Raw genomic sequence first — 24650 nt, forward strand, 5'->3', positions numbered from 1 at the left:
CATATATACTTTTTACTGAAAACTGCTGATGCACGTTCCCACAGCTTAGTCGAATGGAGGGATACAATAAAAAGAAACCAAGGCACAGACCCCCAGCACAATCACACAGTCAAGTTTCTTGGTGGTTGCTCCGGTCGGTGGCCTCCGATTGCACAAAAGGTCCTGTATAAACGTCATAATGACCCAGTGAGAAAGTGGCTCGCCACTGCTATCTGTCTTTCTTGTCATCGAGCGGGCTTGAAGTTTACGATAACATTGGTTGCACAGTTCTGAGGCAGAGCAAAGTCTTTAAGGAAGCAAACTGGTATTCTATCTTTATGGCCCCTCTAACAGCCCATAAGGCCTGTCGCACCAGTTTGCGACAAGATGAGGTCAACAAGAACAAGGGAGCATGGGTTCAATCAGCAGCAATGCCACTACTCAGCTTTTGCTTTTAACACTTCTACGCACAAAAATGCACAAAAAGGCGGGGCCTGCATGCTAGAGGCCCCCGATGCTACCCACAAGCAGCAAGAGAGTGACTCAATACCTTCCCAACAGGCCCCGAGGGGAAAGCATGAAGTAAGGAGACTGACTAGCCTGCAAGTAAGTAAGTAAAAAAATATATATATTTTGGAAACTTAAGTGGACACTGAAAAGCACGCTGCAAATGCTGAGCAAAGCCGAGTGCCCACCGGCTGCGACCAGGTCGTGCAGGGTGGCTGGGTCGATGCGGTTGCCGTGGGCCCTGGCCAGCAGCAGCCGGTCCCAGCGTTCGGCCACCTCTGGGTCACAGGGCCCCCCCGCCTCCTCGTAGTCCAGCCGCAGGCGCTTGCTGCTCGCCTCGTCCTGGCTCGCTGCATCCATGCAAGGCCCCCCCGTGTCAGCCACACAACAACACCAGGAGAGAAATCTGCTGCTGCAAAGGTGCTACGAGCAGACTGTTTCGTTTTTCGTCCTGCCTTTGCTGGGAGCTCATGTAAGTACTAATAAGTACCTCCCCTTTCATTTTCGTCCTGCTCTTGCTGGGGGAAATAGATTGAGACTGAGGGCTCTACGTAAGCGAACTAGCCAGCTGGGCATTGTCGCCAGTGCTCTTTGCCACCAACGAGCATGGAAACAGGCACTACGGGTGGCCAATCCCCCTGCGCCCCTCGTGCTGCACAACATGCCATTCCCGGTGCTGACACACTTCCAAATGGTGTTTGAAAAAGTCCTCGTCCCACTGTAAGGGGTAGCCAATGGCGGATGCACTTCGCAAACAGTGCTGGCTCTGCATCTGCTTTATCAAAATCCACCACTTTATTTTGTGCAGCACCAGTTTCTAGTGGTTAACTTTCATGTGCACAGTGTAATTTGTAAACAGTGAACCGCAAAATACCGTAATTACCCGATTCTAACACGCACCTTTTTTCCGGAAAAATAGGCCGAAAAATCGCATGCGCGTTAGAATCGGATACGAAACCGAACTGGCGAAACAGCTGAAATTTTGTTTCACCCATCACCATCTCAAGATGGCGCCAAAGCTTTTAGCAACAATTTTTCGGATCTAGGTGCCTAGGCTTTTCTATCGGCGTTCACACAAATCGTCAAATTATTCCACTTGCGCGCTTGATAACAGCAATGGCAGCAGCGGCAACGAAGGTGCACCGCTTCCACGGCTTGCGAACGGCTCCCACGCGTTCACAACGAGCGGTTGGCTGAAGCGTACGCCTCTGGAGAAGCTCGTGGGATGGGCGTGCGAGTCGTGGGCCACGATCCCATCGAACCATGGTTGAACGTTCGTTCAGAAGTGTGGCATCGCGAACGAGCTTTATGACACCGATAACAAGATGTTGCGGACAGCAGAAGGCGACAAGGAGCTCTCGGAGAGCGACGAGGTGCGAGATGAGTGAGATTACTTCGAGGAATAAATCGCCTGTTTCTCTCGCATTCGTTTTTCATGCTCACAAAGTTCCTTGCGCGTTATGATCGGAGGTGTAAGTTTTTTCGTTTTTTTTTGCCGGGAAAATCGGGTGTGCGTTAGAATCGGGGGCGCGTTAGAATCGGGTAATTACGGTAAGTGTTTTTCTGATTAAAAAAAAAAAACGCAATATGCGTAGCCATAGCCTTGCGTGCTTGAGGAAAAATATATTTTTTGAAGTGAGTGAGTGGCATCCAGTTTTGCCGAGGTATGTGTCTCAGCGGGCCTAGCAGGCGGTGGGGCAGGCCCGGCAGGGAGAACCAGTGATATCCGGCACTGCAACAATTGCGACACTGATCTCCCCTCCACTGTCAGCCCAAGCGAGGAGACCTCAACGGGCAGATCCACTGCAAGGAGGTGCAAAGATGACTGGACCAAAAAGGTGCAAGGAAACACTGTGACAGCCAGGTCATAGTGCTCCCCCCCCCCCTCTTCTCCTGATGCACACACAACAGACTCTAGCACCTACCTGTTTTCACCGCCGCAAGCAAGCACCGAGCTGCAAGATTCACCAGTATGTGCAAAGAAAACAACTCATTGACGTTTGTCGCAGTGCCTGGACACGTTTTATGCTATTCTGAGAATGTGAGCCATCACTAGCCGTCCCCCATACTGCCTCAAACAGTGAAGAACTATACCCGTGGGCGTGTTGTGGTTCATTGTATTACCAGTGCTCGTGATAGGCACACGCAAGGCTTAGGGGCTGACACTGCAGGGTCCACAGTGCTGGGCAAGCAGCGCACGTAATGTGCAACCTATTTCTGCATGCCCATGTGGAGAGCTAGGCATCTTCTGGGGCAGAGTACAAGCTGGGACCAGTTGGAGGGGTCCACTCCCCTTGTTTCCATTTCCGTGTTGTCTTGGGCCCCGGTACCAACAGCCTCTACCTTGAGCAACGTACTGCCACCTTCTTGGCCCATCTTACGATGCAGCCCTGCGCACCAGCAGGTTGTTACAGGCGGGCCCTGCATGTTAACAAGTACACCCAGTAGACTGCCTGCTGGCAAGGGATGCGTGTTCTTACAGCCGAACCTCGTTGACGGGAGGGACAGCGTGCCCACTGTTCCTGGCAAGGCCCGATGCGTCTGAACGGAGAGGCCCCCGCTGTTCCCAACTGCAAAGAGGCTGCACCATTACCTTGCAGCTGCCGGTTCTCCCTCTCCATGCGGATGAGCAGCAGCTGCTCCTGAATGGCCTTGTGCCACAGCTGCCGCAGCTCCTCCCGCGTGCGCCGGCTCGCAGCAGGGGCGGCAGACCCAGGCACCGGCTGGGGGCTGCCCGTTACTCGCTCGAAGATGGCCTGCCGGCACGCACCGGTATCGCCACCGGCCACCTCCCCTGCCTCGTCGTCGCTCGACGAGTGGTGGCGGCTGGGGCCCACCTTCATGAACCTGCACACCAGCAGGCAGGGCATCGGGGACTGCCGAGATTTTCAGCTTCAACGGGCCTACGAGAGCTCACAAGCCGGACACAAAACCCGCAGCCGACACAACGCATGCGCAGTGCATTGACATTCACGCGGGCCTTCCGACTTCCGTACCTTTCGGGCTCAAGGACATGGCAGCCACAACTGACACTTTTCATTGTAATGAAGTGCTACCCTTAATTGTCCACTTCTGTGTGTAAAGTGCTGTTCCCCAATAGTTGGGCCTGCGATTACCTGTGTAATGGCATGCGTATGTGTAATGTGCAGTTGGCCTTTACGGAGGCAGGTGAGCTCCGAAGGTGCCAGAGAAATGCCTCCCACTTGAGCGTCTCAGATGGCACGGAGGACGTTGAGCCCCTGTGTATGCCTTGGCTCATCTTTTGGTGCTGAACGGTACTATACTTGGGTTGCCCTGAGCTGTGCTGGCACACCTATGCGGCCCAATCAGCAACCGACAACGTGGCAGAAGTGTGGCATAGTATCGAGATACGCGACCAAGGATAACGTCAGAGGCCAAGCATGTTGTTGCAGGCAACCAAAACAGAAACTGGCATGTACAGCTCTCTTAAATTGTTGTAAAATGTTTATTTAAAAGGAAGCCACATTGGCTTAGAAAGGGGAGAGAGAAGATAAGGGAACAGCCTCTCTAGGAGGAGTCTCCTAGGCGAAAGCCAGGAGCAACTTTAGCACAATTCTGTCCGAGTCCGGTGAGGCTGATGTGAGCCGCATTGAGGTAGAAACCATAAGAATTATGTTCAGCACATACGGTTTTTGCAAAAAGACTCTTCCTTAAAGAAAAAAACAACACTGACTCAACAACAAGTGCACATGTGTAAACTTTAAAACCCTGTACATTGCCTTGTACATTGCGTCACTGCTGTAGTTGCTGTGGCTGCCGCAGATGGTGCTTGGTATTTTTCCTTCTTTTTGCTTCTATTAAATGTTTATTTGAGCCAGTCTAAGGGATACAGACAGGAATAAAAGTCTGATGAATTCGCTCCAGTGTCCCTTGAATATTTTTCTGCACAACTGTAGACAACACTGTCATGCTAGAAGTGAAGCACTGTAACGACGTGTGGAGTTCTCTTTCTTTGATTAGTGAAAATGCACACTGAAGGCACGAATGACAACTCAACCCTTTCCTTCTCCATTTCCTACGTGTTGTCCCCAGAACCACGATTGCCTGCCTCTTCGCGCAAAGTGAGTGCCTGTGTGGCTCTCGGCACCAGGCGAGCCAGGGCGCTGCTCAAGCAACCCTGCAGCTCAGGGCAATGGCGAGAGAGGTCCTCACATGTTGACCAGCGGGCTGCGCTTGGTGGCCTCCTGGGTGGCACTGGGCGTGTCCCCCCGAGGGTGGGGCGACAGGCTCCGCACGGGGGTCGTCGGGTCGCAGCTGCCCTCCCGGGAGCCCGTGGGGGAGGCGTCGCTCAGCGTCAGCTGGGTGGCAACGGGGCCCCCTCAGTCAACACCTGCGCGCCGTGCCTCAACAGAGAACGCTCGGGGCCACCGAGAAGCACAGGAGAAACAAAAAGGGGCCTCCCTTACTTTAAATGCTTCCTCGGAGGGAAGCGTAGCTGATCGTCCACGGCCCTCTTTGGCTCTCCTCTGAAAGTGCCCGGGTGGGGAAGAAGAAGGGAACAGTGAGACCGTGGGGGAACCCTCCCGGCAATCGCGGCTGGCACAGCACTGCTAGCGGCTCACCGCCCCAAGGTGCCAGCTGGAACAGCCCAATGGCCCCACCATGCAGAACCGCCACCAGCAAAGCCCCCTCTTGCCTGCACCAGGTCAACGAGCTTCGCTCCAACTAAGCGCACTAGTGTGGTCTGGAAAAACATCTTGTCCTCCTCAGAATCAACATGCACCGCATATGCCTCAACCACAAGCAGCTACACTCCGACGGAGGGGTGTCTCTCTGCGCAGAGAGAGTCCTCTGGGGGCATTCATCTGGCAGCAGGACCATGTAGGATGCTGAGGGGAACCCACAAGTGCCCTCTGCACCTCCTCCTACCTGCGGCTGCGGTCCCTAAAAAAAGCACAGAGTGACCACAAGGTCTTTTCCCATTTCTTTCACCCCCATAAAGAAGTCGGCCTGAAGAAGTTTCCAGTTGGGGAAGAAAGTGCAGATTTGCCCAGTGCCAGCAGCACTGCAACGGGGGAAAATGTGGCTACTGAATGTTGCCCAACAGACGGAAAAGCTGTACTAGGACGGCCACTGCCTGGCCTCCTGGCTGCCCAGGGATTCACTGGCAGCGGCTCACATCGCCAGTGTGGCCGCACCTGCCAGGCCCGGCCCCCACCATGGCGGCACAGCCCCCGTTTCACAGGGCCAACTTGGCCAGCACTGGGCCCGAAAACAGAGTGGGCCGTCAGAAGAGGACCAAAGGTCATCAGAACCTCGCCTGGTGCGAAATAATATGGGCAGAACAGACAGACAGACGGACAGAGGTGTGCGTCATGTGAAGGACACCCAGGGCTGTTTACGTGTCGTATGTCCATGAGCAGAAGACGAATGAGAGTTGCTTTTTTTAACACTGTGCTGATGGAACCAAATGCTAACCCACGAAGAGGAGAGGAATGTTCAATTCCCACTAAGTTGGTGGTAAACCATCGATGGATCTAAAGATCTCCGTCATATGTGCCCACGATTTTCTAACCAACCTACCAAAAATGCCTCGGATAGCTTGGTTATAAATTGCTGGTGTTTCCTCTATCTGGAATCCTTTTCACGTCTTTGAACCTTGCGAGCCATTCCAAGCAGGTGAAATGAGGGAGCATTTTTTTGACAACTACGAGCATCAATGTCACCTTTTCCGGTGCCCCACGATGATTTTTTCGAGCTGTTGCGGCTTTCTGTCACTCCCTGCGGCTAATGACTTTATAATGAGTGTAATAGCTATGTGTTGATGAGCGAGTTTTTTTCCTTCACTGCAAACTGTTTCCTCATTTGTTTCCTTTTTTTTTCTGCTACAATTTAGCTGCGCTGGATCTGCTCAGTGGCCATATTTTGGACCTGCCACATTTTTTTTCATGACTCGCTGCGGCTACCGAACTTATTAAGTGAGTTACAACTACTTTTCAACAAGCAGTATCGACAGCTCACTCCAATAATATCACTGCTCAAAATTATTTATAAAAAAGAAAAAAAAAAAGTGTTCATTTACAGCACTTTTCACCTGTCCTGGCGTCTGTTGATCACCTTATGTTTTGCCTATGGACAACGTGCCAAGATAACTAGCAAGAACAGTTCAAGCGTGCACACGCAGACAAACACAGGAACGGCAGTAAATAAGCGTCCCTGTCGTTTCAATGCACTGCGCTTGCGGCAGATATGGTAGCACGATAAATACAGCAGCCACCTCTTTCAAGGTTACTTCCACACGTAGTAAACATCATTCTCCCAGAGAGCCCCGTCAATCTCAAGTGCAATTTGTTAAGAAGAGAGTCTCACCAAACATAAGCAAGTTCTTTTTTCCTGAAGCAAGCATGTAGTGGTTTGCAAATGCAGAGGTAGCAAGAGTGAACCAGTGTTATGCATTGTTTCCTTTTGCCTAGACTTAATGTCAGACGGACTCTTTCCTCGGACAGTTTCCGGGAAACCCGCTTCCCAGCGAGAGCGGCCGGCCTTTTAGCCCGGCAGCCAGGTGCGTGTGCACGGCCATGTCACGGGAGTCACGGAGGTGGGCAGAGCTATGTGACGGAGAAAGGATGCGGCCATTTCTCCACTGCTGGACTCCGACAAGGCGGTGGCCACAGAAGCAGGAACTCTTCCCAGCTAGCCTGGCCCGACATAGTCTACCCGTTTACGGCCAAGACAAATGGCTTTGTTCGCTGAACCAATGAGAGAGACCCCTGATAGAAGGGAGCACTAGAACGGTTTGAATAATAAACCCCCTGGAGGATTTCCATCAGTTGGCCGTGTCTCTTGCCTGCCTCCCATTTCAATGTTGTACCCACTGCAGTAGTGCATAGACAGAAGATTGTCCGAGTGTGACCCATGCCACAAATTAGACAGTGATAAGGTTAAATAAACGCGGTTAAAAACCTCGAGCGAAGTGGTGAAATACTTATTGTGTACGAGGTTTATGTTTCCTTAACTGCTCTGACAATGAAATTCTGTGCGGCGCTACTATACCCAGAGGTGTCAAGAGCAGGTTTGCTCTTGAAAAACTTCATGCCCTTGTCCCCACTATCACCAACGAATGAAGCCAGGCATCAGGCATGGCCAAACCTTGCCACGCGGTGTGGTGGCTTCTAACCCCCATACACACAGGCCGCAGATGGCCTATGCATTTGTCCATGTGTGCCAGCCACCCACAGCTTCGGGCCGACTCATGTCGCTCGCGGAGTAAGAAACCCCTGCTGCTGCTGCTGCTCGGCATTGTTTTTGCATCTGGAACGCAAGGTGAGAAAATTTTTGGAAGTGCCAGCTTTGGGAACTCTCCTTGCATTTGTACACTGAGCGTGCAGCGTAGCTTCACTGAAAATGAGTGTACTTGGTTTTGCATCTTTAGGATAAGAGCTAGGGATATGCTATGAGCGCGCCTTTTTCTTAGCCAAACATTAAAATATGTGGGCACATTGCGCTGTTTGCTCAAGTGCTATAGGGTGTCACCGGTGCCCTTCGTTGCTTGTCGCATCTACACTCATAAACGACGGCAGTGTTATTCAAATACAATTGGCATAACGTACTGTCAGCTGTGCTCGCAGCACCTCTCACCTATTTGTGTTCTTTCATTGTAACACCTGGTGGTATTAAGGCATGTTGTGCGCTGTGTCTGAACCAATACCAGGTTACAAGAAAAGTTTGTGACTTTTGTTATTCCTTCAAATTATTTCAGCTCTTTGAGAACACGTGCTATTAACCGCCAGCCGTTGCAATTATCTATTCCGTGCCAGCAAAGTAACCGCATGAACAGCACCCACCGTACAAACCTATACGCGTGAGCTGCGCGCGCATCCACTGAGCTTTGAGAAGAACTGGACTAGCATTTCTGAGGCTGGACTAAATTTTTACATAACCTGTGCAAGCTCATTTGTTTCTTTTGGACTCGCAGACTCTTTTATATTGCGTGGCTTAAGGAACTGTCCCTGCGTCTTGCTCTAAGGCACCAGTGTCCACATATTAAACAATGCAGAGCCTAGCACTACTCCTGAAATTTCCACGTGGCTCACTGCGCACAAAAAGCACACATGGGTGTCAGGTGCTGCACAATCACATCCCCGAAACCTATCTTTATACGCCATATATGCTCAAAATGAGCGGCTTGTGATGGCTAGACAGACACGCGTTGCAATGTGGAACCAACCTAAAAGGTTTAAATGAGGCGACAATACCATTCCCTCGTGCCTGACGTGGTCGGTGACAACAGTGGTGATCTGCTGCTGTCGTCACTGACGCCCATAGGGGTGGCCAGGAAGTGCACAGAACCGTGTCCACAAACTGCTTTTGTCGGCGCTCAAGCATTCTACCAAGCCTCAATAGTTCTTTGGCGAGCCCTAAACGCACTGCTTGCTTACAGAGGTGAGCATAAGCAGTTTTTGGCGGCACGGAAAGGCCAAAGGAAGCCAGAGAGAGAGAGCCAAACAGCCCACGAGCCCCTGCCAGCCCCACAGCACTCACTCCACGTACACCGCAGAAGTGTGCCGCAATGTGGTGCAGCAGTCGCAAAGACCAGGGCCCATAGGTGACACTTCAAGAGGCGACTAAAGGAGCCCACAAACGAAGTTGCCAGCAGCCGCACACAGCTGAACATTATGAAAATGCGGTCACACTATCGCTTGGCATTCGGTATCGGCCGCGAAGGTGCTGCCCACTCTGACAGCCTTTCCCCATACTCTCTCAACTAATGCCTACAGCATACGCCTGTTCCATCCAAACCCCACCCCCGTGTGAAGCAGTGCTCCAAAACGGCCTTGCTTCTATCCAAGATGTCGCCAAGGGGAGGCACCGACTGCACGGCTCCCTCGTCATGACGCTCAGGCGGAATGCCACATCTGTCCCCCAGTGGGACCCCCTCGTGCCCTTCCCAATGCGGCTCTCAGTCGACCAGCAGGGACTGGGCCTCGGGTCCCCCTGCAGGGTGCCCTTTTGCCTCGCTGTCCCACAAGGAAGGACACCGGACCCGTAAGAGGGCAGTGCCTCTGCCGACATTTGCCCCCAGCTGGCCTTCCCTGAAGAGAAGCCCCTCGGTGACCCTGAGACAGGGGGAGAGCCCCAGCCACACCACATGCATGCATGCACCATGCCGGGGTGGTCACCTTGAGGATGCTGTCAAAGGAGCTGGAGATGGACTTCTTGGCCTTCTCCTTGATGCTGTCAAACACCACCGAGGGCGTCTTCAAGTCCAGCAGCCCCTGCACAGAGGAGAAGACCTCCCAGCTCACATCCGTACCATCCTCGCCCTGCACCTGCACGCACCACTGAAACCACTTCCACCCGCCATACCAAGCGATCGGCTAGGAAAGAAAGCCCCCCTTGAGCTGTTCTTTGTTTCAGTGCAATCTAATGGTAAAGGCAATCGTCAGTCGGAGCGGGTCCACTGATGTTAGGCCCAACAGTGTCCGGTGCAGTGATGGCTGCTACCATGGACTGGCTTGCCATCACAGGCACAGTGCGCAACTCTGCGTTTTTGCGCACCCACGTCAATGTGCAAGTTTGTTGCCAATTATGCGCCCATGTAGTTGTGCCTTTATGTGTTCTAACCGAAGTGGTGTGGGAAGAAAACTCTAGAGGTCTGCCAGCTATCCCCACCTGGGAGGCTGGTTTCCACTGAACACTTGTGTTGCCTTTCCTTGACAACAATAAAAATGTCAACAATCGTCAACAAACAGTGCGAGCAACGAGAAAGCAAAAAATGATAAATGCAGTGCAGGGCTAGAAAAATGGAGCAGCGCTTGGCTAGCGATAAGCTACTAAAGCGTATTGCTTACGTTTTGCCTGACGCAAGGGTCGATTGGTCGCTGGCAACGAGAATGGCACATGCACACAGCGCTACGAAAAAAAAGGCCCCCTACTGCCACGGTGTGGCTAGCCTGGCCATGGTAGGGGACTTTTCATTCCAACCTGCTTTGGCACTGCACTGCTCCCAAGCAACAAGTGCAGCGAAATTTCTCCCCCCCCCCCCCCCCCCCGTGAAGGCAGTGCTTTCTTACTGAAGAAAAAGCTGCACCAAGTGCAAAATATCCCTCCCTGAATATGCGCGATGGCAATGAAGAGAAGCTCTTAAAGCCAAAGCTTAGAACATGGGGGGCCATTACTGCCTGGTTCTCACGGGTTCTCGGAGCCTCGGGTGTCGGCCGGCACACTCAAGCCACACCCAGAGGACGGAGGCTGACAGCACAGTGTGGCACCCTCTCCACACAACTGGAGGAGGAGCACACGACTGCGAGGCTCGCCAGGCAGAGTTGATTTGATGGTAGGGTTTAACGCGCTGACACAACGCAGGCGATGGGGCGCGCCGTAGTGGAGGGCTCCGGATTAATTTCGACCACCTGGGGATCTTTAACGTGCGCCGAAATCTCGTACACACGGGCGTTTTTGCATTTCGCCTCCATCAGAAAAGTGGCCGCCGCAACCGGGAATCGAACCCGCACCTCGTGCTCAGCAGCGCAACGCCTTAGCCACTGAGCCACCGCGGCGGGTCGCCAGGCAGAGTCCCAGTGGGTCCGGCTTCCTTTGGCAAGCTTGAAAGGAGCGGCACCAATTTAGCCCCATGCAGGTTAGGTAGAGCCTCTGCGTGCCACCCCTTTGGAAGGGCAGTGATGTTGCCCACACAGGCACGGTGCCCCTCCTGCGTGAACACTAGGGGGAGAGCTCGGATCACGCCTCCACTGGGGACTTGTCCAACATGACCAACAGGGAAGCCACGTTGCGCTAGGTGCCGGCCACCCTACCACCTAAGAGCACGGGGTACCGGTGGATGCACCAACTGCAAAGCAATGCTCAAGATGGGGACTTGAGAATGGCTTAGCACTTGTCCGTGAAGCTCATGGAAGGCTGCGATGACAAAGCAGAGTGCGCCAGCAGATAGACGCCCACCTCGGCGGAGCGGTGTGCGTGCTTGGCCTGCTTCTGCTCGTAGAGGTGGCGCAGCAGCATCATGTACAGCTCGTTCTTGTCCTGCACCGTCCGGCAGTCCCCCAGCTGGTACCGGGCCGCAATGGCCTGCTTGTCCGAGTCGGACAGGCCCTGGATGTACCGCTGGATGGTCGCGCAGCACTCCTCGGGGGACAGCCCTGCGGGGGGAGCCCAGGCTCTGCTGCACTGCCCGCACTTTGCCAAGATAACAACCATCTCCAAGAACTCACTCTTTTGATTTGCAATAATTCTACTGATGCTGATTGATTTATCAAACCGGAGCATTGATTTATCTCAAAATATGAATACCTGTGTACTGGCCGAAACTTCTTTCAGGGCCCCTTTAAAAGTGCCACCCCGGGCTCTTTCCTTTCATGAGGTCCTTTGGTAGCACAGAACATGCCTGCTACACAACTCCATGAAGCCTCCTGTTCTTCGGACCTCACTTAGCCCCATGATATCCCACTTAATGTCCAAGAGCTCCTCTAATAGTGCAGCTAAGCTTCCCTTGCTAGACAGAGTTCGTGTGCTGAGTGTTGCCAAGTTCAAGTCGCAGAGGCGGCCTGTCCGGACCCAGAGGTTCTTAGCACCCTCTGCTTCATCGCTGGCCTCCGCTTCGATTCAGAAATATTGCAGCCAAATCCCGGTCCTCTCTGCATACTGCTTGCCTGGAAAGCAAGCGTCCTGATTTGCCCCAAAATAACCAGGGCCCCCGCAGGCAGGAGAGCAAGGAGGCTGCACGCACCTTCAAGCTCGAGGCAGAGCTTGTGGAAACGTTGCATGGGACAGGAATCGCACGGGGACTGCACTGCTGCGCCGCCCTCCTTGGGCACACTGCTCTGGTGGGCACTGCGAAACGCCTGCTTCAGCGTCTGCATGATCTCGTTCGCCTGCGGCAGGGGCAAGGGGGCCACCGCCCACAAATCAGATTCCACCACACCCCCTCATCATTCGATTAGACCGTCAAAAGAGGCTAGAAACAAGTGCCTTTCTTATGCAGGACACCTCGCGCAACTGGTACCACAGCTTAAAATTAGAGATGGTAAAGGTTCCATCCCCACAGCAATCATTCCGGGCGGCTCATTTAGCAAGTCAGTTAAAAAAAAAAAAACTCAACTTTTTAACAAGAGAAATATTTTCTATTGTGCAGCTGCAGAGCTGCAAAAAAGAATTCTTTGATTGGAAGGGAAGCTGCGTAGCTCAGTGGAAACATTAAAGAAACATGCCCAGGGCCCAAACATGCTGCTTGGCCATGTAGCGATTGAAAGACGCGCTACACCAACCAGTCATTTCAATTTGGCACAAGAGCGTTGAAAAGCCTTGTAGAACACACTACTTCTCCCTCAAAGCTACTGCATACAGTTTTTCCCCGATGCCCTTTGCCATTTAGAAGTACCGGCTGTAGTCACTCAATAGAAAGCCACTTTTCTTATCCTAAGGTCAAACGTTGGAATTTTTGGTGTTTTTTACACATCCAAGCTGCACCCGCGCTATGAGGTGAACCATAGTGGAGGGTCACAGCCTAAATTAGGCCATCTGGGGATCATCTCGACACATGGGCATTGTTTGCCTCCGCCAGCGAAAATGCAAGACCAGGGATGACCACTTGCTTGGCCCCTGGGCCGTCTGAAACGCCCCCTGTGCAGACAAGCACGCCTGTGGCTTAGCCGGCCCCCTCTGCCAGACAGCAGGAAGCACGCTTACAACACCTGCAGCAGCACCCGGTGCCCACAATTGGCCACAATGTGACAGCAAGGTGCAGCAAAGGCTCAGTCCCCCCACGGAGCGCTTGCAGCCCCCGAAGATACAGTTGAACCCCTTTATAAGAGACACGTACCGGGGAGCAGTTTTTGTCTCTTATATGAGATGTCTCTTATAAGCAGGGAACCATGTTTTCACTTACTAATCAGATCCTAGTTCAATTCTGGCATCGTATGACTAAAATAAGCTCAAAAGAACGCTACAGCATGTTTCAAAAGATTCATTCTAATTTATGTATGGCCCCCAGAATTTATGAAACAGCTCTGAATCTTTGTTTGCTTCATGACTGTATTTACACTGTTTTTTACAGCCGATTATACAAGCTTTTTTCCCTTTCCTTGTTTGTGGAAGATGAATCGTAGATGTTGAGTTCACAAGCCTGATAAATAGTCAGAGAGCACAGCTTCTTCCGCTGTGTGCTCAGGCTATTCATTACGCTTGCAGGACCCAACATCTGCAATGCTTCTTGACTGGGAGCTACGCGAGTGAGAGAGCCCGCATGTGCGATCGCGCTCCATCCAATGGATGGCAGTGAGATTCAATCACTTCTGTAAGTTGCATTTCCATTGGCAGGGCTTCTCATCGTCATTTCATAGCTGACTGAACCACTTTGTGTTTGCTGAAGTTATAATAAATAGCGACTGCAGGCGTCTGTCGTCCACCTGTGTTTCCAGAATGGAAGCAACTGTAATTAGTGACTGGTGGCACTGCATCTGAAGTTAAAATGTCTGCTACAAGCGAGATTATCGATTAAAGTTCCAGAATGACTTGTCCCTTATAACCAACTGTCTTCTACATCCGATGTCTGTTATAAAAGAGGTCAATTTAATGGGAAAGATAGGGCAGCCAACCATGTAGGTGAATAGTGTCTCTTATACCCATTTGTCTCTTACATCCATGTCTCTTATAACGAGATTCAACTGTACTGCCGGAGGAGACATTTTTCTCGCAAATATCTGCTGCCAAAAACAAAAAACGCCTATTGCAAAAATCCTGATATTACAATTGCCACAATGGATGGTTGGGAGAAACTGGGGTTTGCAAGCAGTGGGCTGCTCCTAAGGCAAGAACTAAAGTGCAAAAATGGTTGCGTGCATTTTTGTGATGTGCACAACATTTTAGTCACTAGTATTTCCTGTTGCCGAGAATTTCCATTACACAGTCACTCCTTTACACACAGGTGGTGTAGCTCGCGTATCATGCTTGCACATTGGTCATCCATCCACTGGACATCCACTGGTTGCACCCTGGGCTACCAAAGAAACTTGGTAAAACGCTTACTGAACCCCAATTAAAGTAAACAGCGCATTCTAATGGAAGATTTCCACCCACCCCCACTTGACAAACGCCCCCACCCCCACGGGAGACGCACCACTTGCACGGTGGAGCACTTGAAGAGGTAGGCAGTGTACTTGTCGGCGAGCGAGGCGTCGCGGCAGTTGAAGCCGAAGTGGTCCGGGTAGCGGATGCCCTGGTAGCAGCGCGAGATGTCGGCGAAGGGCCGGCTGACCAGGGTCTGCTTGCGGTCGGTGCTGAGCAGACGCAGCTCGCGGGGCAGCACCAGCAGCAGCATGGTGCGGTTGCTGCGCCGCTCGGGCTGCAGCAGCCGCCGAAGGTCCACCGCGCCCCCGCTGCTCACCCGCGGACGGAAGGCCGCCGGCAGCGACGCCTGCTTGGTGGGCCGCGGCTGGTCCCCGCTCACCGACCGCACCCGCTGCGGCAGCGCCCGGCCCCCTGCGCCCGCCACTGCCCCCCGCCACCCAGCAGCCAGTCAGCGACACACTTCCTCCAGTTGCTTCCACGCCCTCGCAATTCCAGCCGTTAGATAAGCACTTCCTTTTCCTTCACAAGTGACTACCAAGATTATTTTTTCCTGCAGTACCAAGTACAATTACCTCAGGACGTGCACATCTCCGGCATTCTCGCACAGGAAAGGTTTCCAACAGGGAATTGCTTGAGAAAGATAAAGCTGGTAAAGCGATGTGGCCTGTCGAGTTGAACGCTATCGGGATATTTTTGCAGTGCTCTTTGAATGCAACGTTTTAAGTGAGTGAAATCTCTAAGCAAATCCACTGACCACGGGGGTGTGTGCTTAACCCAGCTCTGCTCAAAGCTTGAGTCATAGTTCAAATTAACGTTGCTCAGGCTTGGGCGGCATTAAACTAAAGGTCTCAGCGAGGAAAGACAAATGCAACAACCAAAAATGCACACCGCTAATAAGTGACCTCATCCACAGACAGTCATGACTAGCCAAAGTTTCTTTCTCAAAATTCACACCATGCAGGCTGTTCAGGCTGTGGTATACAGATACCCAGTTTGCTTGGCAACCTCCATAGCTCATACAGGTTTTCTCTCCATGCGTCATAAATGTTTGCTATAGGGTGTCAACACCATTTGGACAGATTTGCAGCCTCCTCCTCAAGGACCCCCAAGGAGAGACCCTGGAGGAAACTGCTGTGCCCAATAGTGTGCACTAGTGTCACTAGATAAGGTTACAGGGTATCGGCACTCTTTTCTCCCATTGTTCCGTGCCGCTGCCGTGATCGTTGGTCAGTTCGCATCACATGACATTTGTTTACACTGCGACGGTTAAAGGGCACCGCCATTTTGTTGTTTATGCGTTTCCTGTCATTCAACTGTGGCAGTCTCAGCTTGTCCTCCCTGCTCTGCGGCAGCGCGCGACTGGTGTCGTTCTGAACGTGAATCAAATATAACGCACGTAGCAACGTTTCAGCTACAGAAGTGTGTCCGAAGATGCCATTTTGCTGCGCCGTCGGCACTGTTGTTTACAAATGATCTCGTCAAATTTAGCGGCGTGGCTGCAGAAGCGGGAATCTGGCAACACTGATAAACACCAAAATGGCCGCCGTTGCTTACTTGCATGCCTCAGTGACGGTACTCTGTATCTTATCTAGTGACACTAGTATGCACAACTGGAAGCCTAGAAGCCATTTTCTGTAGCTGCTAAACCGCTCTTGCTAGGGCTTCGAATTTTATGCATAAGTTCGCTGATTATGTATATTTTAGGGATGGGCGAATATTCGGTATTGTCGAATATTCGATCGAATAGCTCTCTATTCGTTATTCGCTTCGATTTGAATGCAGGTATTCGATATTTTCGAATTATTCGATGCTCCCGAATAGGCAGCTAAAAGCCAAGCTTTTCGGTCAAGCTTTCCGAGAGTTACCCCAGGCTTGGCTCAAGACCCACCGACGCGGACATTTCTATTATCAGTGCCGGCACTGCCGAGTTGCTGCCTTGCCTAGAGGTTCGACGAAGCTCTCGGCCGCCAGCACATTTAAGTTAAAAAAAAAAAAGGCGGCACTGAAACGACACCGATCCGAACATCGCGGCACCAAGCCAGCAGACTTGTACAGGCCGCCATTTTGAATAGGCATGCCGCCATTTTGAATAGGCATGCCGCCATTTTGAATAGGCTCGCACAGCGCGGCAGTACGCCGCACTAAGCGAGCCTATTCAAAATGGCGGCCAGCCACTTGCGCTTTGCTTGGCTACGGCCGAGGATACTAGTGGCTACAATACTTCTTTTTTTAGCGAAGTTTCTAGGCGGCGCTTGAACTTGTGAATGAGCAGCCGGCGGAAACTGCTGCACCTAGAGCATGTGGCGCAACAGGCATTTCTTCATGAAAACTTGTGAATACAGCAAAGGAAAGCTGTGTGTAAGATTTTGCAATAAATATTCAACTGGTAATAGTTTTACACAATGCTGTGCCTACGCGAGTTCTAATTATTAGAAAAAAATGTGTACATTAGTCAGGTCACAAGTTGCTCATTTGTCTTTGTGATTTGCAATGTGCACTATTCGAACTATTCGATTCGAAATTATTCGACCAAATCACTATTCGCTTCGAATTCGCTTCGAACCTCAAAATCTATATTCGCCCATCCCTAGTATATTTCAAAAGGTTTTTAATTTACGTCGCTTTTTTATACAAGCAAGTATTTGACGTACTTTCTGAAGCTTGCTAAAAATTTTGTTTCGGAGATTTCGCATTTCCACTCCTTACCTCGTCTCAAAAACTGCCATACAAAAGCCCATATATCTAGCTTTATTTTTATGTGCCTTGTATATAAAGAAATTTTTACTAGAAACCGCATAAAAAATTTTTTTCAGGGTTTGGAAAGAATGCAACTAATTTTTCTGTAGCTGGTAAATTGCTCAAACTGAAACGCAAATTTTTACTAAGGACATTGCTTATACACATAAGAAGACTGTCTATACAAAAAAAGCTTATAAATTCTTTTTTGAGACATAGGCACACCTAGCTTTGTAAATTAAAGTCTTCATAAAATTTCACCTTACAAATTACTTCTTGCATCAAAACTCCTTATGTACGTCCCAAAAAAAATGATTAAAAAGTACATCTATTTAGCTTCCCTTCATGTGGCTTGCGTGTTTTTGACACCAACTACTTTTGCACTAAAAGAAACTACTGAAACTGACCAAAAAACGTCTTTTTAAAGTGCTGCAAGTAATAATTTATAGCTGACAAAATGCTCATGCTAGGATATCAGCTGTTACTACGGGTATTGCCAATGCACGCAAGAAAACTTTGTTTATTGATTGATTGATTGATTGTAGTGTTTAACGCGCCGCCGCAACGCAGGCGATGAGGCGCGCCGTAGTGGAGGGCTCCGGATTAATTTTGACCACCTGGGGATCTTTATCGTGCGCCGAAATGTCGTACATACGGGCGTTTTTGCTTTTCGCCTCCATCAGAAAAGCGGCCGCCGCGGCCGGGAATCGAACCCGCGACCTCGTGCTCAGCAGCGCAACGCCTTAGCCACTGAGCCACCGCGGCGGGTAAAAACTTTGTTTATCCTGAAATGTTTTTAGAACCTATTTTGACACGTAAAGGATAATGCTGAAAGGGATTTTTCCAGTTTGCCAAAAATTTGTCTTTCAGAAATTCAATTTTTGTATTCTGACCCCTTCCTTCTCCTCAATACATATCATTAAAAAGCACTCTGCATTGGAACAAACTGATTTGATTTAGGATTTGTACATTTTTGAGCCCAACAGTTTTTGCATAAGAAAGCTTTGCTGGAGCGCAAGAAAAAAGGGGACTTTCTTCACGGTGGGGAACTTTTCCACTGGACGATCTCATCTTTTTCACAAGAGGGCTGCAGCAGCCCATCCAATGCACGGGCAGATGCAGCCTGACCGGCAACACTGGGGGCTGCTGGGCAGCAGACACACTCTACCGGCCCTACTCCTGTTCACTGAATGCGTTCCTACTGGTGGGATATCTATTATGCACACACGTTACAATGCCCTGGCAAGCCAGCAAATGGTACGGGAGGTACCATTAAAGGGACACTGAAGTGACTAGTAAACACTGTGGGACTACTGGCGCAAATCGTAGTCTGGAGTCCCTAGCTAGGCCACGTTTCGACGACTCTCGGAGCGTTTACACGACTTTGTCCATCCATCGCACCAAAAAACCTCGAAGCTTCAAGAAAAAAATGTGGTTCGGGAGGTCCCAGGATTCGAACCCATGACCTTTATGCCGAGAAACCGGCAACCTAACCACTGGTCCACCCCAAAGGCCCGACGGGGTTAGCAGTGGCGGGGAACAGTAACATGCACAGCAAATTTAAAAGAATAAAACGCGCCCCGTGGGCGGAATCCAACTTGGGTCCTTCGTGTCATGGAACAGACGTCTATCCGAATGAGCTAACATCGCATTCCGGGCGCACAGCATTTCCTTTGGGTTCGTAGCAAGGGCGTTGACTTTGGACTTGGCCGCAGCAGGTTCTCGTGCATGCTAACGCGGTCCACTTTGGGAGAGATGTGAAAGCCTGTGGACAAAACTATCCGGGCCTGCCAGTCGTGGAGAACTTTCAGCAGCAAGTTCGGAAATCCATGCGAGATACAACAGCCAGGTCTCCGACAGAGGGAGAGGGGCTGCCAGCTCTGCTGCTTCTCCAGCCTTCCACCACTAGTGCAAGCTGTGCCAATTTTTTTAGTAGAAAAATCAATTCGTGCTGTCCTACTTTCTGCATTCTCCTCACCGATTTCCTATGATGTTCCGTGTGTTGCTTACTCTAGCAGGCTTGGTTTCACTGCGCAGCTGACCGACCCTCTCACAGAATCAGTCGGCCGGCGGGTCGTCACAATTTGTTCGCTCAGTTGAAACTAGCCACGGCATGATGAATGTGCCTTTAGTTTGTTCATTTTTAGACTGTATCAAGCTTAGTAAAGCCTATGAAGTCAAAGCAGCTCCACACAAGCCACATGCGTCGCTTCACTGATTAGTACACTAGCAGAAAATCAAAGGACAATTAAACGCGAGAGAAGTGTCAGTGAAGTTAATATAGTTACACAGGAATTAAAATCAACCAAAATTTCTATTGTAAAGCATAAACCAAGGTGCAGGGAGCACTGTTTGCACTGGGTGAACTAGCACAGTGGTCAGCAGCACAACCACACATTTGCGATCACTTTTCCTGCCTGAGGAATGCGGTCGCTAAAGATAAGATATTTGTGGGAATTCGGGGAATTTTGGGGGACACTTACTGCACAAGCATTATTCAAGAAACAGTTATCTAGCATGCTGGCAATACTGAAACAAAAGGAAACTATCAACAGGCTTAACGATATCTATTTTATATTTCCATCCCCGATGGCGCTGTGACTATGGCTGAGTCGTCTGAAGCAGTGGGTGCAGTGTGTCGCAATTCGCAAGATCGAATCCCCAATAGGATTTCTCTTTTTTTTTTACGAGTTGATTTATTTTTAGTCGGTTATGTTTTCTACACTGAGTTCACCATACTGCAATGCAACCTCCATTGCTCCAGGAGCGAGTTGGCAGACTGCGTGCAGACTAACACAGACATGCTGGCGAGTTCTCAATGGCACGTGCCAATAGAGTGTTGACACGAGCACCACCTGCTGGCAGGCACAGTGCCAGATCAGCTGACTCTCGGCCTGTTGCGAACACACCTCTAACGACACAGGTATGAGCCAGGCAAGCTCCAAAGGTGGGAGCGAAGCGCATCGCAGTCGGGCGTCTCCAATGAGGTGAAGCATTCTACAGCCGACAACACGGCAGAAGCACAGTTGGGAATTCCCAACCAACGATAACGGCAGATGTCAAGCATGTTGTTGCACAGAAACGAAACTGAAACTGGTTTGAACTCCAACCTTGGACATCATCCAATCACACCGCAACTCGAACACGCATCTCTGCTGTAGGGTGTTGCAACCGCCGCAAATGTCGGGCCGTATTTCTCCTTCTTTCAGACCTTATAAATTTAATAGTGCCTTGGTGACCGGATAAATGACACAAAGTGTGCTTATTTGAGCCAGTCTATGCAGTGCAAACAAGGTTTGTCAGCTTTGCATCTTGGTGGGGGGCGGAGAAGGAGGTACCATTACGCAGGTCCTGGCTGAGGGCCTGCCGGGACTGGGCGTCCAGGCTGTGGGTGTGCGTGATGAGTGTGTGGGGCGGCGGCGCCAGCAGCGAGCCGCCCCCCGCCACACTGCGGAGGTCCTCCAGCAGGGCCTCCCGCGCATCCGTTCCCTCCGAGATGTTCTCCAGGGAGCTGCTCGCACTCTCCCCCGACACCACCTGTGCGCACACGTGCACGGGAGGGAGGGGGGGCAACAAGGCCAAAGCTGCACTCCAAGGAAAGACATGACGAGCAGCATGCAAGCACCAAAAGCGCTGCCGCAGCGCCACCATGCCCCTTTCTTTTTTTTTTTTTTTTTTTCAGTTGTGTTTTCTTGCGCTTCCTTTTGCCCCCATTAGGGGCCATATGACAGAGTGCAACTGGGGGGGCTCACAGGCCTTTGCTGCGTCTCACACGCCAGCTGCGGCCTTGTTACAGTTTACTAGAAGATAGAGGTGTGTCGTGTGGTGGAAAAACCGACAAAGAGCACTAGTCCCTTTTGCGATGAAAAAAAATGTACGGAGCACAGGTGTTCCTCGGAGAACTCCTGTTGCAGCCAGCGCCACCTAAAAGTTTATAAATCAACTTCAACCATTATTTAAAGGGTTTTATATAAAAGTTTATGCCATAAAATAAAGAAAGAATACCCCGGCTACAATAGGGCCCGAATGTCATTTGAATCAAATGTCATTTGACTCAAATGGGGTGCTTCGAATGCCATTCAGAATCCGCCGTGCTACACTACAATTTCGATGGCATTTGAAAGCTTTCCAATTGCTCGCCGTGCTGTAATGGCGCTGTTGTCGCCCTCTTCTGTTTTCGTACAATAATACAACAATCAAATTTAGGAGCAGTCTAAGGCAGTAAAATGAAATCAAATTAGAAGAGACACCAGTTTTGACTCTAATGTGGTGGCTGTTTGCGTAGCTTTTTTTTTTTTTGCAACTGAGCCACTGGTTTTGAGAGTATGAAAATTAAATATGTTGATTTCATATTTTAACTATATTAACAGTGAACAAAGTTCCACAAACAATATTTTGTTTGTTTTACGTACGAAAGTATGATATTTTTTATTGCCGATCGAAGACACTGCATGCAAGAGCGCTAGAAATGGCATTTGAAATCTCAAATGTCTCTCTTGGTGCTCATTTGGCTCGAATGTCATTTGAGCCGAATGGCATTTCAAAACCTAGTGTAGCAGCACAACTTGGCATTTCAGTCAAATGACATTTGGTTCAAATGACATTCGGGCACTAGTGTAGCAGGGGTACAAGACTACAGGTTTTCCCGCTCAATTTAATCCGATCGCCATACAATTTAATCCAAGTGCCAGCCAATTTAATCCAAGTGCCATCTAATTTAATCCAAATGTCATCGAATTTAATCCAGGTGCCAGCGACTTTGATCCAAGTGCCAACCAATTTAATTCAAGTGCCAACCAATTTAATCCATCTGTCAAGTTGTTCAGGGGCGTTTTTTTGCGGAATTAGGCGCAGCTTTGCTGGCTTTAATGTGCGTGGTGTGATGAAAACGTGGTGTTCCTTGATGCCTTATGTGAAAAAATATCATATGCGTGCAGCTAAATGGGCATTTACTAACACCTGCAGACCAGGAAAGCGATTTTGTTTGATCCGTTGTTGGCGTGTGGTGATCGTCTGCGAGATTGTCAGGAGTATCGTCTGCTCGCGTATTCCCAGCAGATTTTCCAGCGAGTTCTTTATGCGAGCAGACGACACTTCTGTTGCCAGCAGGTGATATTTCTGACGATCGCGCGCAGACAATATTATAATTCGGAAATAATGCTTAACGCTGCAGAAAAGCATTCAGAATGCAAATGGCATTTAGGTAATGTGTCTTTATCAAAGGAGCTTCTGCTTTGTTACACGAAGATCAGACGATAATTCTGAAGTGTGTTATCGACCAGAAGAGCTCTGTTATCGACGGCGCTCTCCCAGACGATCAGCTCACAGCAATGGTCTGCGCTTGTTAGTAAATGTCCATTAAACTGCGCGCATATGATATTTGGCACGTAAGGCATCAAGGAATACCACGTTTTCATCACACCACGTGCATCAAAGCCCGCAAAGCTGCGCCTGATTCCGCACAAAACACACCTGAACAACCTTCAGACAACTGGATTAAATTGGTTGGCACTTGGATCAAATTCACTGGCACCTGGATTAAATTCGATGGCATTTGGATTAAATTAGATGGCACTTGGATTAAATTTGCTGGCGCTTGGATTAAATTGAGCGGGAAAACCTGTAGTATTTAGAGCGATAAATAAGGAATAATTTAACCAGCAAAACTGCTGAATCCAATTGGTATGCAGCGGCTGCCAGGGGCACTGCTTACAACAGGAGTTCCTTAGCGGAATTTTGATTGCAAAAGGGACCCCCCAATCGGCCCCAAACAACACACCTCTCTTCTCTAGTACACTGTAGCATTGTTAGCACGACTGCTTTGCACTGCTACGCCATTCCTCCTCCATCAGTAGTCCCACGGCTGCAGCGTACTGCAAGACAGAGCAGTGTCATACAGTAAGAAAACCAATGGACAGCGCCGGTCCTTTTAGTGATGAAAAAATTTCACGGAGCGCACTGTTCCCAGAGAACTCCCATTGTAGCCAGCACTTCCTGCAATCGTTTTAACCACTGGGTTTTACACCCTAGAGTTATCTCAAGTGTTTTACAGAACATTGCTCTATACAACTAAGAGATGAGAATGTTTATGGCAATAAACTGAAATAGATTGCAACAGAAAGAACTTGTAAAACTGTACAGTGAGCAGCAGGCGCTACGGGCACTGCTCAACGCACGAATTCCTCATTAGACATTTTCATTGCAGATTTTCGAAGCTGACGACGGTTGCGAACTGCTTGGGACAGCCACACTTCCCGTGCGAACGCCAGACCCTCAGGCGTAGACCAGCAGTACCAGTGGCTGATAGGAATGCTGCTGGATGAATGTCACTAATTCAGGCTAGAATAACTCCCCAAAAATAGGCGGTTTATTTACTTTTTTTTTTTTGGAGAACGAAAACTTTCTTCATATTGAAAACTACAAGTGCCGAAACTTTCACAAATAGTTTTTAACCCTTTCAGGGTCATGGACGTACATATACGTCCCCTGCAAACACCTTCAAAATGGTCAAAACGTATACGTACGTCATCGCTGGTACGTTTAGAAAGCGCGCCTTTTTCCGCAACTTCTCTTGCTTGGCATGTGCTGCCACACTGTGTAAATACGTCAAATTATTTTCTTGCACCAATGGCTCTTCTTTCTATTTTTTATAACTTACTTCACTGGCGCACTGGCTATCACTTGTGCATCCGGTAACGAGGGGGCGCCTCTCACTTCTTGCGCCTGCCACCGACCAAAGTTGCCTCCGAAACTCATGAGGTTCTTTTCTCCTTTTTTTGTATTTTATAGGAGCGGTGCACCATCTATCGCTCATGCATCGGCCATGCACGCTCGCGCGCGCGCAGCGGCTGGTTTTGGTATTAACCTCCGGGCGCTTCCCGCTTTTTGCGCCCGCGAAACGATGTCTATCTGAATTCGATTCACTCAAAAGGTGCCGGCTTGTTACTCTCTCGTTTTTATTTAGAATTTTTCTTGTGTTACTCATGAATAAACCACATGTATGTAACAACACAAATGATTTTTTTTGTCACTTTATGGTCACCCTAAAAAATTACGATAAATTTTTTCTCAAAATAGATTCATCCAAAGAATTTAAATCAGCAATAACAAAAATCAACCCTGGGTGGTTGCATTTGGCGAAAAAATTTGACCCTCAAAGGATTTTCAAGAAGTCTATGTCCCGCTGTATCTGGCGGCAAATGGCAAACCTACTCCGCAAACCTCCTCGACCCGGCGTCTGCTTTTTATTTAAAGGCGCCGTTTTATTTCGTACGAAACCAGTTTTTGGTCACTAGCTTTCTTGTTTGCCATGTAATTTGTAAACGGCAAACCGGGCAGTAAGAGTTTTTTTTGCCAAAAAACACAATTCGTGCAGCCATAGGCCT

The 24650-nt window shown here is 49.8% G+C and overlaps 1 protein-coding gene across 3 annotated transcripts in view; it reads right to left on the minus strand.

Moving 5' to 3' along the window:
- The window catches only part of Plx (PTB_TBC1D1_like and TBC domain-containing protein plx), a 49767-nt gene that overhangs the window by 20711 nt on the left and 4406 nt on the right, over window positions 1–24650 (minus strand). The window contains exons 3-11 of one of the 3 annotated variants that reach the window (XM_077702925.1): window positions 20610–20802; window positions 14579–14952; window positions 12191–12335; window positions 11407–11603; window positions 9627–9722; window positions 4914–4973; window positions 4660–4805; window positions 3080–3333; window positions 675–836 (exon numbers count right to left, since the gene is read on the minus strand). In XM_077702925.1, the coding sequence (XP_077559051.1) occupies window positions 675–836; window positions 3080–3333; window positions 4660–4805; window positions 4914–4973; window positions 9627–9722; window positions 11407–11603; window positions 12191–12335; window positions 14579–14952; window positions 20610–20802 (1627 nt within the window). Of the gene's footprint in view, window positions 1–674; window positions 837–3079; window positions 3334–4659; window positions 4806–4913; window positions 4974–9626; window positions 9723–11406; window positions 11604–12190; window positions 12336–14578; window positions 14953–20603; window positions 20803–24650 lie in introns of all 3 variants that reach the window. The other 2 variants (XM_077702927.1, XM_077702926.1) reach the window with 2 other exon arrangements.

The sequence above is a fragment of the Haemaphysalis longicornis genome, unplaced genomic scaffold, assembly GCF_048455015.1.
Source record: "Haemaphysalis longicornis isolate Haplotype H1 unplaced genomic scaffold, Haemaphysalis longicornis Haplotype H1 scaffold_3, whole genome shotgun sequence".
In the NCBI taxonomy this organism is placed as follows: Eukaryota; Metazoa; Arthropoda; class Arachnida; order Ixodida; family Ixodidae; genus Haemaphysalis; species Haemaphysalis longicornis.